General features: G+C 21.9%; 1 protein-coding gene across 2 annotated transcripts; it reads right to left on the reverse strand.

The window, feature by feature from the left end:
• Nucleotides 1–1,000: 1,000 nt before the first annotated feature.
• Nucleotides 1,001–8,508, reverse strand: LOC105360640 (stearoyl-CoA desaturase 5-like). Of its 2 annotated transcripts, XM_011497601.1 has the most exons (7): nucleotides 8,379–8,508; nucleotides 5,562–5,719; nucleotides 5,125–5,481; nucleotides 4,630–4,760; nucleotides 2,814–3,019; nucleotides 2,017–2,202; nucleotides 1,001–1,446 (listed from the first exon to the last, which is right to left on the reverse strand). In XM_011497601.1, exons 3-7 carry the CDS (start codon nucleotides 5,456–5,458, stop codon nucleotides 1,164–1,166), a joined length of 1,140 nt encoding a protein of 379 aa, XP_011495903.1. In that variant the 5' UTR covers nucleotides 5,459–5,481; nucleotides 5,562–5,719; nucleotides 8,379–8,508; the 3' UTR covers nucleotides 1,001–1,163. The 2 variants fall into 2 exon arrangements, with proteins under 2 accessions (XP_011495903.1, XP_011495902.1); XM_011497600.1 differs by lacking the exon at nucleotides 5,562–5,719.
• Nucleotides 8,509–14,685: the final 6,177 nt, after the last annotated feature.

Below are 14,685 nucleotides of genomic sequence, written 5' to 3' on the forward strand. Positions count from 1 at the left end.
ATTTTTCCAGTAAAGGTACAAATATGGATATTAGATATGGATATTAGAATAGAAGATAAGTTCATGTGCAATACAATAAGTTAATACAATATAATTTCAAATGTACAATAAAAATGAATTTAAGAAATATTATTGCTTGTATATACTTTCTGTAACAATACGAGTTATGTAATTAAAAAGCAAATATGCAATAAGATAATTGTTTTTACATGCATTTCAATTATTGTATAATTAAATTATATTTTAATTACATTTTAATTAATTAAATTATATTATATAATTAATTAATTTGATTTACTGTCTTTAATCTAATTTTGTTATCTAATTATTTTATTCGAAGTATTAATTCAAGTTTATTAGTACATATAGTATATTTTTAATAAATTATTTAATATAATTACTTATTTTATATAATTAAATAATTCTATATAAATAAGCTTAAAAATTAAAAATAAAATAATTATCTCTACTTCTTTGATGTATAAATGTGATAAATATTATAAAAACATTTTTTATATAATTAAAATATTATTTTATTTTAGTATTTTAATATTTATCAATATTTTGATACTGAATATTAACTTCAACATAGTGTTTTAATTATTTATTTCAATCACAGTCCATCATACGTATTATTTGTATACTTGTATACTTTTCAAAAAACTCAATTACATAATTAATTAATACTTTTTATCCATATATATATATTGATTTATTCATTTATTTACATGGTAAATAGCTCCCTTTAACTGCGATAAAAAGCATCTGGTTTTTAAGATGAATATATTTAAAAATAATAAGTCTTTTTAAATAATAAGATATTGTTTAGAATCAATACAAATTTATTGTAGATTTTCTTGACATATTCAGAAATATTTTTCTGATGACCGATACCTTACTGTCGAATGATCATTTATATAAGAGATTCTGATATAATTATGTAAAATTTTACATTTAAAAAAATTGTACAATATCGAAATGCTTTATCTGACACTCTTATTTAAATATTAGTTTTCGCTTTATGTAAAAATGTCTCATTACAACGAAACTCTTTCAGTGCTACTAACACTCGAATTAATAAAGCACATTACAATCTTTTGTCAAATTTTTTCTCATCAGAAAAAATCCATTACAATTGAACATTATTTGGACAATATCAATGATCATTTAACTGCGACATTTTTCATTGATGGTGCAGAGAACTCAGAATGTGTGCCATCGCCTTTTTTCATAACCATAGACTTGATAAGCTCTGGAGATGCTTGCTTCATGTCATAGGCCCAACCAATCAGTGCAAAAGTATGGATAAAATAGGTGCTAAGATCGATCATTGGATGGCCCATTTCTGAGGCTTTATAATCCCATGGAAAGGCATGATGATAATTGTGCCAGCCTTCACCACCTGTGACATATGAAATTAGCAGATTCTCTGTTGGTGCAATCATTCTGAAAGTCACAATAAAATAACTAGTAAATACAATTTGAAAGTGTTAAATGGTTAATTGCAAAATAATTAAGAATATTAAGAAATTAATTAATATAAGACTATATAATAATAAATGTATCTAAATCACATATATTACATAATATTGGTTAAAGGATTATTTGAACGAATTTAATAATAAATTATAAATCCATAAATCAATATACAAAATATCTACTAAAAAGATTTATATTTGATTTAATGTATAAAAAATACATATTATATATATATTATATAAATACATTATATTTTAAATAACAGATAAAAATTATCTGTACAACTATATTTTTGTGATATGCATTACTTTATAGATAATAACGCGAGCAAAATTTAATAATAAATCATGTAAATAATATTATATATATTGTTGTATAAAATTTGTTTCAATAGTTTAAATTGTATTATTATTTGAATATTTGAAGAGCTTTAATAACTTAAAAGCTATTTCATCTCATTTATAAGGAATAAAGATTAATAATAATATATAAAAATATAATCGTATAACGTTAATGAGATAATTTTTTAAAACTAACTTATCGTAAGGTCTCCATCCAAACATATGCGCTACGCTATTAACACACCACGTAGCATTGAGTACAAAAGCATAACGCATCAAAATTTGAGTGGTGATTGCGTAATACCAATCTTCATTCCAAACATATACTGGTATTATTACTGGTCCGATGAAGCAAAAAATTATCTTTAATGGTATGAAGTATCTTAAACAAAAATTTCCAGGATTTGAAGACTTTATATTCTTACACTTAATTTTAAATTTTCTTCAAATGATATCAATTATCAATGCAGTAATATGACAATAATATATTTATCATATAATTTTTTTATTTAAATATACACACTTTATATTGCAACAAACTTCTATTTATTATTTAAAAAATGTTATCATATTTCAGTAGTTTTATACACTCTACAGGCTTCAATATTTGACCTGCTAGAATCTACCAAATGTATTATATATATAAATTCACAATGAATAAAAAAAGGTTTGATACACATCTTTATAGTATTATCACAATTATAAAATTAAAGTTGATAAATTTTTTTTTAATATATATTATTTATATTTTTCAAACTAGATAAATTTTAATATGAATTTATTAATATTAACTATATTCTTTTTTATATAAACAAATTAAAATAAATTAAAATAAAATAACAATATAAAAGTATTAAAATTAAATTATTATTAGCTTTAATGAATAATATAATGAATATTTAAATGATGTTTTTAAAAATAAATGTACTTATATTTAAAAATTAAAAATAATAAATATCTGTATTAAAATAATAATATTTTTTTGATACATACTTTTCACCAAAAGCAACTACAGGATCATTGAGAATATCGTTCATATCAATTTGACGACCTTTTCTTAAAACTTCAGAGTGCTTGCGTAACATTAACCAACCTACATGAGAGAAAAAAAATCCTCTTGTACTGTTGTGTGGATCTGCATCAGTTTCCGAAAATTTATGATGAACACGATGATCCCTTACCCAATTGAAAATTGAATTCTAAATCATAATAAGAAATTATTCGAATTTATAATTTATCACGAATATATGAAACAGTCAAGATTATTATGATATCCAAATAACAAGAAAATTTATCCACAATATAGTTGCCAGTATATCAAAGAAAAAATAATAAAATATATATATTGTTAATTTAGAAAAAAGAATTATAAAATTATAAAATTCTTTTAATATATTTTCATAAGATATGCATACGCACGCGCGCGCACGCACACACACGCACACACATATATATAAATATATATTTAAATATAATTAATTAATAATTTACTAATATTTTAATTAACTAGGTTCGTTAAAATACTTTATAACTAAACACTATATAACTATATAATTATGAAGATTTCAATTATCAAGATTTATAAATAAAAACTATATGATCAAAATTTTAAATTTTTTGTAATCAAATGTCTTTTAATACAAAATTTTCTTAGTCGTATACAAAATGCTTACCGTTATAAAAAAATTCATATTTCGAATTTTATATTTTCAATAACAATTCATAATTAAATTTATGAACGAATTTTTATTAAACATTCTAATAAGTATATCAAAATTAATAGACTGAAATCCTTAACTTGTGAGCGACATATAGCAAACAATGAAAATGTCACAATTTGTACTTAAAATATAAAGAAAGTAACGAAAATATATGACATATTAAGTTTAAAAGTATATGTAATGCGACGACGGAAAATAAATATGGGGAAGATATTTTTAAATTGTTGTAAAGAAATGAAAGAGCACTGCAAAAAATTCATATTACATAGTAACTTTGTATGTAAGTGGTAAAAAAATTAATTTTTAAGGGGCCGAATTGACTCTACATTTTAATATTGCTATTATTATGCTCATTTCAAAACTAAATGTATATCATTCATATTTAATTTAAAATTAATTTTACTCATAACTTAGTATTAAATGATTTTACATTGATAGCTATTCTATTTATGTTTATAAATTTCATGTTAATAAATACTTTCTAAAATCAATATTACTTAACTATAATTAATTTGTAGGTCATATTTTTTTTTAATTTTTCATTGCGATGCAAAATATATGAGATCTCGCTAAATTAAAAAAAAGATTGTATTTAAATATAATTTTTTAAGAAAATGAAATTAAAAATAAAAGAGCATTTACATGTTCAATTTTTTAATAGAGCATAATAGAGTAGAAATACGAAATTATTGGGTTGTTCCAATTAAAATAATACAAAACATACTTATAAATAAAAATATTAGTTCTATAAAGTTTTATGTTAAATAATATCTAAATCCTCTACCATTATTAAATATGGGTTTCGATTCAGGAAAAATTATTAGTTGCGCAAGAAATGGTAAGATTCTCTTGTAGGTGATTACTATATTTTAGTTTAAGTTAATGAATTACAGTAAAATTATTACAATATCGACTTTAAGAAAAATAACTGTACATAATGAATTAAATAGTAATTTTGTAATAATAAAATAAAAAATGGATAAATCATAGCCAAAATTCAAATGTAAAAATCAAACCGTAAATATACATGCTAATTCAACAGAAGGTTAAAAAAAGAAACTGAAGTAAAATATGATTATCATCTATACCATTCCGGCTGTACTGTAACAACATAATAGAATTATTCTAAGCGGAGTTTTCGCTTTATACGAGCGATGAGTCCAAAGCCGATGAACGCCAGCTCCAACTCCGAATGAAGCTATGACGCTAACCATCCAACCTACAATAATAAAATACCAAAATTATAATTTATATTTCAGAACATCTGAATCTTTTTTAAATTCAGATTAACTTTTTGAAAGCAATTCATATATAGCCTAAGCATCTTAGATCATTTCCGGATTGATATAAAGTTCAATAAATTATTTATAAAATCTAAAAGTTTTCATGGTCCTACTAATGTAACTTATATCTATTAATAAATCAATTAAAAAATTATTTCAAATATGTATTTTTATTATCTATGATCAATGAATATAATGAAACTAACAAATTAAAATCATCATTGACTTTGTATTAAATATTGAAAAAAAAGTTTCGAAGTATTTTAATTATAATCTTGCATGATATATTAAATAGCTTACCCCAAAGTAAGGTTTTTAATCGTTGAAAATATGGAAAAGTGATATAAGCGTAAAGTGACATAAGGTGAAATAGAGTAATCGCGACAACATTTCGCCATATAATATCCTTCCTTGTAAATCGCCACTCATATTTTTTAAACTTTTCTTCGGAGCAAATATCATTATTACGATTTTTTGTTAAATTATTTATACTATTATTTCCATTTGCTACTTTATTGTTCTTCTTTAAAATACTATTAAATACTGAATGCTCGTTACTTTTATTTTTAAAAATTTTTGAGTTAAATTTATCAAAATATAACTCATGTTCCTTGGTCTTCTCATGCGGAAGCATGATTTCTTGTTATCAATGATTTTCTGCAATAAAAAGAAAATTTATTAACAGTACTAAATTTTTCATTTAATTTAATTCAGTCACACATTAAGAACACATATACCGCTTAAAACTTTTTAACTGACGACCATGAAACCATTGCCATGTAACTGCTTAATATATCTTCATTTGAATTTCCTCTTCACATTATTAGGTTAATTATTTATACGATGTAGCCTCGAATATTTGGTATCATATAGTAAAGATTAATTCCAGAATTTACTTATTAATAAAATTTAAAATGATAAAATGACTATAAATTAATAAAATTAAGAATTTTTCTGAAACTTAGTATATTATACATATTTTCCATACTATTTTTATATTCTTAAAATATTTATATCAAATAATAGAACAACTTTTTATATATAATTAGTTCCGATTTATTTTACCTTAAACAAACGGTATTTGATAATTTACAAATAAACTTATAACCTCAACTTTTGTCGAATATTATTCACAGAAATTAATAATAGCTACAAGAAACTAATACATAGAAATAGTACATAGTAAAAAATAATACCTAGAAGAAACTAATACATAGTAGAAATAGTACATAGTAGAAAATAATACATAGTAGAAATAGTATCGAGTTCTCAGTTATTAAAATATAATTATTAAAGTTATTACTAAAAACATGTAAACTGAATAATTTCCATTTTCAATTTCATCGTTATTTACAATAGATATATTCAAAATCAACCATTGGAATTACTGTATTATATTAATATAGACCATAAACCGGCTTTTTCTATTGATGTAATCTTCGAATGTTAAACTAGATAAGAATTTATAGTATATACTATAAAGTAGTATATAAAGCAGTATATACTATTATATACTATAATTTGTATTTTAAAGAAATATTTTATTGCTTTAATCTCAATAATATTATAACAAAAATAATATATGTAATTATATTTTTTTCATAATATATTAATACATGTATTATAAATGATACTGTGAAATAAATAATAAATATTCAATTTCTTTTACAATATTTAAATTGTGTTTTGCTTGACAATTAATTTTTATATTTCATTTTATATGTAATATATAAATAAAATAAACATTAAATGTTGAATTTTTATTCAAAGTTATTAATAAACTAATTTAAAACTCGAATTCATTACTAAACTATTCTTTCAATTAACTTAATTAATAAACTGTTGACTAGACAAAATATACCATGACTTGTATAAAATATTTTGTGAAATACAGAAATAAGAAGATAAAATATTGAGAAGATATAATACCGTAAAGATAACACTTAAACAGTATTATTTAGTAAAATTTTGCCTATTTACAAACTAATTAATATAATACATTAATTTTTTTTACCTTATATACGAATAGAATAGAACCAATGTCTATAAAGCGTCGATTTTATTTGTATATCTATTATACTTTGAAAAATCTTTTATATTTATGAATTTTATTTATTAAGCAAATACTCAATATATATAAAATAAATATAGTATTATGTATTAAAAATATAAAAATTCAACGTTGGATAGATATAAATTGCTAAGATTGTTTGTACATCTAAACACGTAAGAAAGAAAACTTCTTGCAAACCATATTGCAAAAAATTTGAATACAACGATAGTGTAGAGGTTATTGTTAAATTTATAATTTGTAAAATAATTATCATTTTACTATACATTCTTGATTATAAGAAAGTAAGTTCATGAAAATTAATGAACATTATAATGAAATAGATCGAATATACATACAACACAAATATAAAAAAAAGAATATATTATAATTAACACCAAATACAAATTAATAGCATTGGATTACTATAAACAGTCGATTATTAATATTCTTATTAAATGTTAAAGCGTAATTTCTTATAAGTTTTTTTGATTCTTTGAGACAATTAAAATAATATTGAAATCATCTACTTAAATTCATCTAGTATTCAAAACAACTGTGTTTACAATAAAAAAATTATAAAATAAATTGTATTGTATTAAAGCCAAATTCATGTTTTACACATTTTTAGTAGATCATAAATAATGATATATATATATACATTTTTACTTTAACAAATATTTAAATGCCATAATTTTATATATTTTAAAATATAAATACAAATAATATTATAAATTATATAAAAAAAAATAAAAAACATATTCATAACATTATTGTAAAATAATTAATTTGTTTTGCAACATTGATTAACTCAACAACTAAAAGATATTTAAAATCATATAATTTTAAAATAAAATAAAAATTTATACAATAAATTTATTTAGTTATAAAAATTTTGAATTAAAATTTTCAACATATTCATCGGTAATTAAAATTAGTTAATTCTCCATTCATCCTTTATGCTCATATGACCATTATTCGTAACAGAATATACGTATTCAATATATGTTCAAAACCATTTATTGAAAACTTGATTATTTACAAAGTGTGATCAATAAATTCAAAAAAAAATGCTTACGAAAAATTTTATTAAAAATCTGATTATAAAACTTTTTTGTGTTTTTTGTTAACATCAATAAGTCAATTTACTAACATTTTTCAGACTTAGTGTTTCGGTTTGATAGTGTTTATTATATGTATGTGGTTCTTCTGATTATTATAAATAGTCGATAATTGATTTTTAGAATATAAGACACGAAAGATAACTACTACTATGAATGAAATTACGTTCTTTTTTATGACATTATAAAAACTAAATAATTTTATATTTCTTTTATAAGATACTATTTTATAATAATATTAAATATATGTATATATTTATATATAAGAGTAATAATGTTAGTTTTTTTATTATATTTAAATATTATTTAATAGGAGAAAATTTTATCGAATTTACATATATAATGAAAATGTAAATGTAGAAATGACGATAGTTATATTTTACCCAGTTTAAATGTACTTCGTAATCGCTCTTTCTTCTCCGGGATGTATGACGGGCCACGTGGCTTGTAAGTTATCGTGCAACGTTAACTTGTAAAGAAATAAAAATGGAAAGGTGTGTGCGAGCGTGTATATATATATATATATATATATATATATACATATATAAAATTTCGCGGGCAAAGCGAGGCTGTACGATAATAATGATGGTATCGCGCGCCCACAGGTCAAGCGCCCACTACTCGAATAGTCGACTCTGAAAAATGCTGTGGATCTGCGGTGTGCATAGCACAATGTTGCACTCGTAAAAGCGGGATAATGAGAGAGAGAGGAGACAAGCCTTTTTCTCTCCCCCTTCAGCCGACAACGCGTAGAACGGGACGAGAGGCAGACCGCCTTATTGAAAACGAACAGTCAACAGCACCCTACATCCGTTTTCGCAGCGATGACTATTAAGCCAAGGCCCGCTGGGGACTGCTGCTCTTGGAAAGATCTCCGTGGCTTATGAGGAGGTGGACAAATCACAATCAATCTCTATTCGCCTTATAGCTGGCTTAACAACTAGCCAAAAATTACACAAACCTGCTGAATTTCGAGTCAGCTACCTACTTATATCAATGAAGTTATTCTTTTATCTGTCTCTCTCTTTCTCTCACTCACCCTTCTCAAGCCCTTTGCTATATTCTGCTTTGTATCTTGATAATCATACATCTTCTATTTATTTAACAACACATTTTCTGCATTAATAACAACACGACTTACACTTGAATCTGTCAACAGAATCTGTTACTCTAATTAGCTTACTTTCCTTATTGATTCTTTTATTGTTTCAGAGAAATATTAAAAAAATTAGTTGTATTCCCATGTTCCTACTTCACTGTGTATTTAAAAAATATTTATTATTTATTACTTATATTAAATTTATGGATTTATATAATTAATTAAATTATCATAAATATTAATAATATATGTCAAAAATATTAATAGTGCCTATTTTTTAATAATTCTTATTTTTCAATTGTAGTATTTTTAATTTAGCTAAACTTATATAATTAACTAAATAAGATTATAGATAAAAATTATAATTAGAATTCGAATTAATCAAATCGTTTATAAAAGTTTCATTATTTTTTTTATATAGGGGATAAGGAGTATTGAAGCTATATAATTATATATGATATTTATATTATTTAATTAATACAATAAATTTTATTCGGTAAAATAGTGTACTTTATTGTATAAAAAATAAACATTTTCGAAATATTATCGATGCAAATATCCAATTAAAATTGAATAAAATATATTTTACTCTATCAATAAAAGTAATTTCCTTATACATAATTGCGTATTAATATTAGATTATATTTAAAATAAAATAGAATAAGCCAAAATTAATCAAATACATACCTAAACAGTAGTTTCTTATTAATAAAATCATTGATTTACTTATACACGAGTACTTATACATGAAATACTTATAAATAGCATAAGCATATACTAATTATATTAATTCAACGATAATGAAGTAATCACAACTTAAAATATCAAATTTTTTTATATAAAACGCTTGTATTATGTTCAAATAGAAACGGAAACTGTTTCAAAAATCATATTATACTCTCTTTCACCACATACTTTTGTTATTTAAGTAAGACACTAACAATTTAAAATATTAAATCATTAAAATACTAATTTTTAGTCTGTTGAAATAGTCCTTGAATGCTAGTGTAATGATGCGCGCGTGTTTTGTTTTCAGATTCACGGATAGCACATAATCTCCAAGCATTTTAAAAGCTAGAATGTCACATATACTGTACGATTTTAGAAGGTTTCAAGCAAAAGTCACCGAAGCCGTGATGTGCTGATAGTACGTCATGAGCTATGTCAATCCAACTACGCACTTCTTTATATGTACATCATATAACATATATATCAATAACATATATAAATCAATTATTATTTCTTGAAGAAAAACTAAATTATAAGGTAAAAAACTATAATGTTCCAAAATTAGTTTTCAAAATAGTGGATGTATGTAAAATAGATCCCTGTATTTAATTTTATTCTTATTGATTTTATCTTATTATCTATGAAATTTGTATAATTATTACAATAAATTTTTAAGTACCAAATAACTCTTACTAAACAAAAATTGAATAAAAATAATTAATCATTAATTTTTTTTTATTTAAAATAGAATAAATATAATAGAAATATTGGTCAACACATCTTCAGAAATTTCTTTTTATTGTATTATTTAATATATAATTCTGTTATTTTATATAATTTTTCCTATTATTTGCTTTTGTCTATATTTATAGGTATTTAAGTATTAAACTGTTTATCATAAGACTTTATAATCTCTCTCTTCTTATCAAGATTAATCGCAGAAAAATAAAACTACTTCATCGACATTAAATAGCGAGGTAGGGAATTTTAAGCTTACACAAAATAATTTCACTCTTTAAAAGTATACTGATATATGAATTATTGATATTGAAATACACATTGCTTATTTTTATAATATTCTCATGCATTAAAAGATAACACTATTACAAATATTTTATTATTATATTGTAAATTGATGAATTCTATAAAAATTTAAACTTATGCAAAATCAATTAAAATATCATAATAAGGTATTTATTATTTACTTCAAAAATAAATTTTAACAATTTGAAGTATATGCACATAGATAATATTTTATAACACAAATGACAAAAACATATAAAATATCAAATCTACTTATTACAAAAGAATATAATAAATGTAATAATTTATTTCTACTGTAATAATAAAGAATAATGTATAAATGTTTTTCTGAAAAGCAACAAATTCATTTGACTAAAAATTATATTTGAAAAAGATATTTATATATAATTTTTTGAGAATTTTTAAATTTCTTTCAAATATTATAAAAGTAATATTCGAAGTGATATCTAGTTAATTTATATATGAAGTAATATGATTAAGTGAAATAATATGAAATTTATATAAAAGTTAAAAACTTTGATGTTGTATTATAATTTTTTCATCTTTTGAAAATATATATTATAATTATACTTGGACAAATTATAATTATCAAATCTGTAAGTTACAAAGGGTTCTAAATAATTAAGGTATTTCTCATTGCAAATAATTTTCTCAATTCTCTTAGAATATATTTTTTTATATTATAGAGAAAATTATTATATGAATATTATTCTTCGTGCATATAAATGTAATATAATGTATATATTATTTTTATAATGTGTACAAAAGGTAAACTGTATTACTTATTATTGCTAATGAATTAATAATAAATATAGTTTTTCAAAAATATTTTTATGTATATTTACATTGTTTATTTTGCATGAAACAGCTCAAAAGAATGCAATCAAATCATTTTCATAATTATTTATAGAAAATTTGTCCTATATAAATCACACCCTATCGCGTATTATTTTTTTGCTTCATATTCCCTTCCACCTCAACACCCTATCAAGCTCTTACAATCAGTCACCTACACCACGCACCCACCCCCCTAAGCCTGCACGAACTTAAACATATATTTCATACATAAACATTAAGATTTGGAGATTTATTAAAAAATTCCATTATGATTAAAAGCATATTTACATAAATTTATACATTATAAATTATATTTGTAATACTTATACAAAAGTAAGTATATTATATATAGAAATTAAAAAATATATTTCTATCCATAGTCACATATGTCGAACACATACTTTATCTCTACTCATTATTACGTGATTCAGTGCGAACATATATACGTTAACGATTCATTTTTATGAAACTTGACAAATATTGCCATCCCTAAAGTTCATAATAATCATGAGTAATAATACGGATAATATTATATATGAATGCTAATTTGGATATTCGATTTATTATGATAAAAATGCTTACATTCGCTTGATAGGTCTTCGTCGTACAATTATAAGTTCGATTAATATTTAATTAATAATCTCTTGCTTAGTTAATAACTTGAATCGCATAAGAATTAATTTTTTCCATTTTTAAAATTTTGTTATAAATTACTAATTTAAATTATTAATTTAATTTTTGTTTTAATTTTCTTTATATTTAAATATTTAGACTATTCTGTAATTATATAAAATAAAGATTATTGAATATTTCTTAACTAATATTATTAATTATTTAGAAGGAAACATACAATTGAATGAAATGCAAAAGTAAGATATTTTTCAATCAATTAAAATTTGTGCAAATCAATTGTTGATTGAGTAACAAATGCAGTTCCAGAATAAGTATATATTATAGTAAAATATTATTTTATAAATACTGGTTGTAAACGAAAGGAAATATTAAATTAGTTTGCTAACTTATCTCGTGAAGTTTCACAATAAAACAGTTATGTTATTATATATAGTTAAGCAATACAAATATACAAATATACAATATATTGATTTACAATTACGACAAAGATATTGATTAAAATTCTGATTGTAAATAAAATAATTTATATAATAATCTAAAATGAAATAAAATATTTGACAAAATATATCAAAGTAATCTAGAATCTTATTATAAATATACTTTAGTATATCATCAGTTATATTTTCTATCATAAATTTTATTTTTTAATATCAATTAATTAATACTTAAATTATTAGTTAAATATCAAATTCTCTGTAGCGTTTTTAGTATTTTATACTAGATTAATATAATTATACGGAAAATACTCGTATATATTATAACTTTGTGTAAACCTATATATAAAACATTGTAATAAAGTAAGATCATTATCCATTACACGAAATGAAATTACGACGTTCACGTGAAAATGACAGAAGTAGATCTCAGTCAAGGACTAAGAAAAGGTCTTTTGGAAAATTGAGACTGCACTAATGTTTAGCAACACGTTGGCGTAGTTCAATCACATAACTAAAGGAGAGCATTATACATACAAGAAGAAATGAGATTTTACGGAAATATCACTATAAGTGTCGATGCATGAAAATCTGTAATATAACGAAATATTCTTCTGATAAATTAGAAACTTTATCCAATTTGATATTTCTATTTAAGCACCTACGTATAATAGAAAATATTAAGATTGGCAATTACACATTTGTTACATAAAAATATATCAAGGATATAAAGTTTATTTCAAGAAAATATAATAAAAGCTAAATATGCTATAGAAATTATACAAAATTTTAATATACTTTGCTATTATTAGAATATCTGATTTACTATTGATTCGTATTAAAAACGTTTGTTAAATAACACCAGCACAAACAAGAAAATGATGTTTATGATAAAATTCTGTTTGAATCTGATTGACAGAGACAATTAAGATCGAGTCAAGTTATACAAAACAATCAAGCACATCATTTGACAATCCATATCAGGCACGATGAATTAATTCATTTGCGAGGATCGAAAGTAAAGTTATGAAGGATAACTGATAGTAACTGAAAGAAGCTGAAACTGAAAATATGCAACCAATATCAATGCTTTCTAATAATTACTTTTTATAACAAATTAAGTACAAAATATGGGATATAATAGTTTATTAAGATATATAATGTTTATCTTTTTTAATTCTATTTTATTCAAACAGTTATTATTGAATATTTAATATATGCATAATAATATTGATTATGACGGTTATTACTGTAATTGAAAATAAAAAAATAAATAAATAGGGTATTTAAGTTGTTAAGTAAATATTATTATCTTGTAAATTGATGAATTCTATAAAAATTGAAACTTATACAAAACCAGTTCAAATATCACAGTAAGCTATTTATTATTTACTTGTATTAAAAACAAATTTTCACTATTTGTAGTATATTTATAAATATAATATTTTGTAACACAAATAAAAAAAAAAATAAAATATCACAACTATTTATTAGAAAAGAATGTAACAAATATATTAAATTATTGCTACTGTAATAATAAAGAATACTATATATTTTTATGTAAAAATCAATAAATTTATTTGGCTAAAAATTATATTTCAAAAAAGTATTTATATATCAGTTTTTTGTGAATTTTTCAATTTCTTGTAAAAATTAGGAAAGCAATATTCGAAGTAAAATCTAGTAAATTTATAATAAATTTATTACAGAATATTTATTCACGACTTGAAGGGAAATTCAATTTCAACATTACACAACATATTTAATAAATATCATCATAAATCTATGATTTTTTAACTTTCATTGTAATCTTTATAAAATATATCTTTCAACTTTATTTATTCAGATTACGGTTAAAGCTTTTATAAGCTTCTCATAGGCACAAAAATGTAAAATAAACATAATAACTTGCTT

The sequence above is a fragment of the Ceratosolen solmsi genome, unplaced genomic scaffold, assembly GCF_000503995.2.
Source record: "Ceratosolen solmsi marchali unplaced genomic scaffold, CerSol_1.0 scaffold47, whole genome shotgun sequence".
Classification (NCBI taxonomy): domain Eukaryota; kingdom Metazoa; phylum Arthropoda; class Insecta; order Hymenoptera; family Agaonidae; genus Ceratosolen; species Ceratosolen solmsi.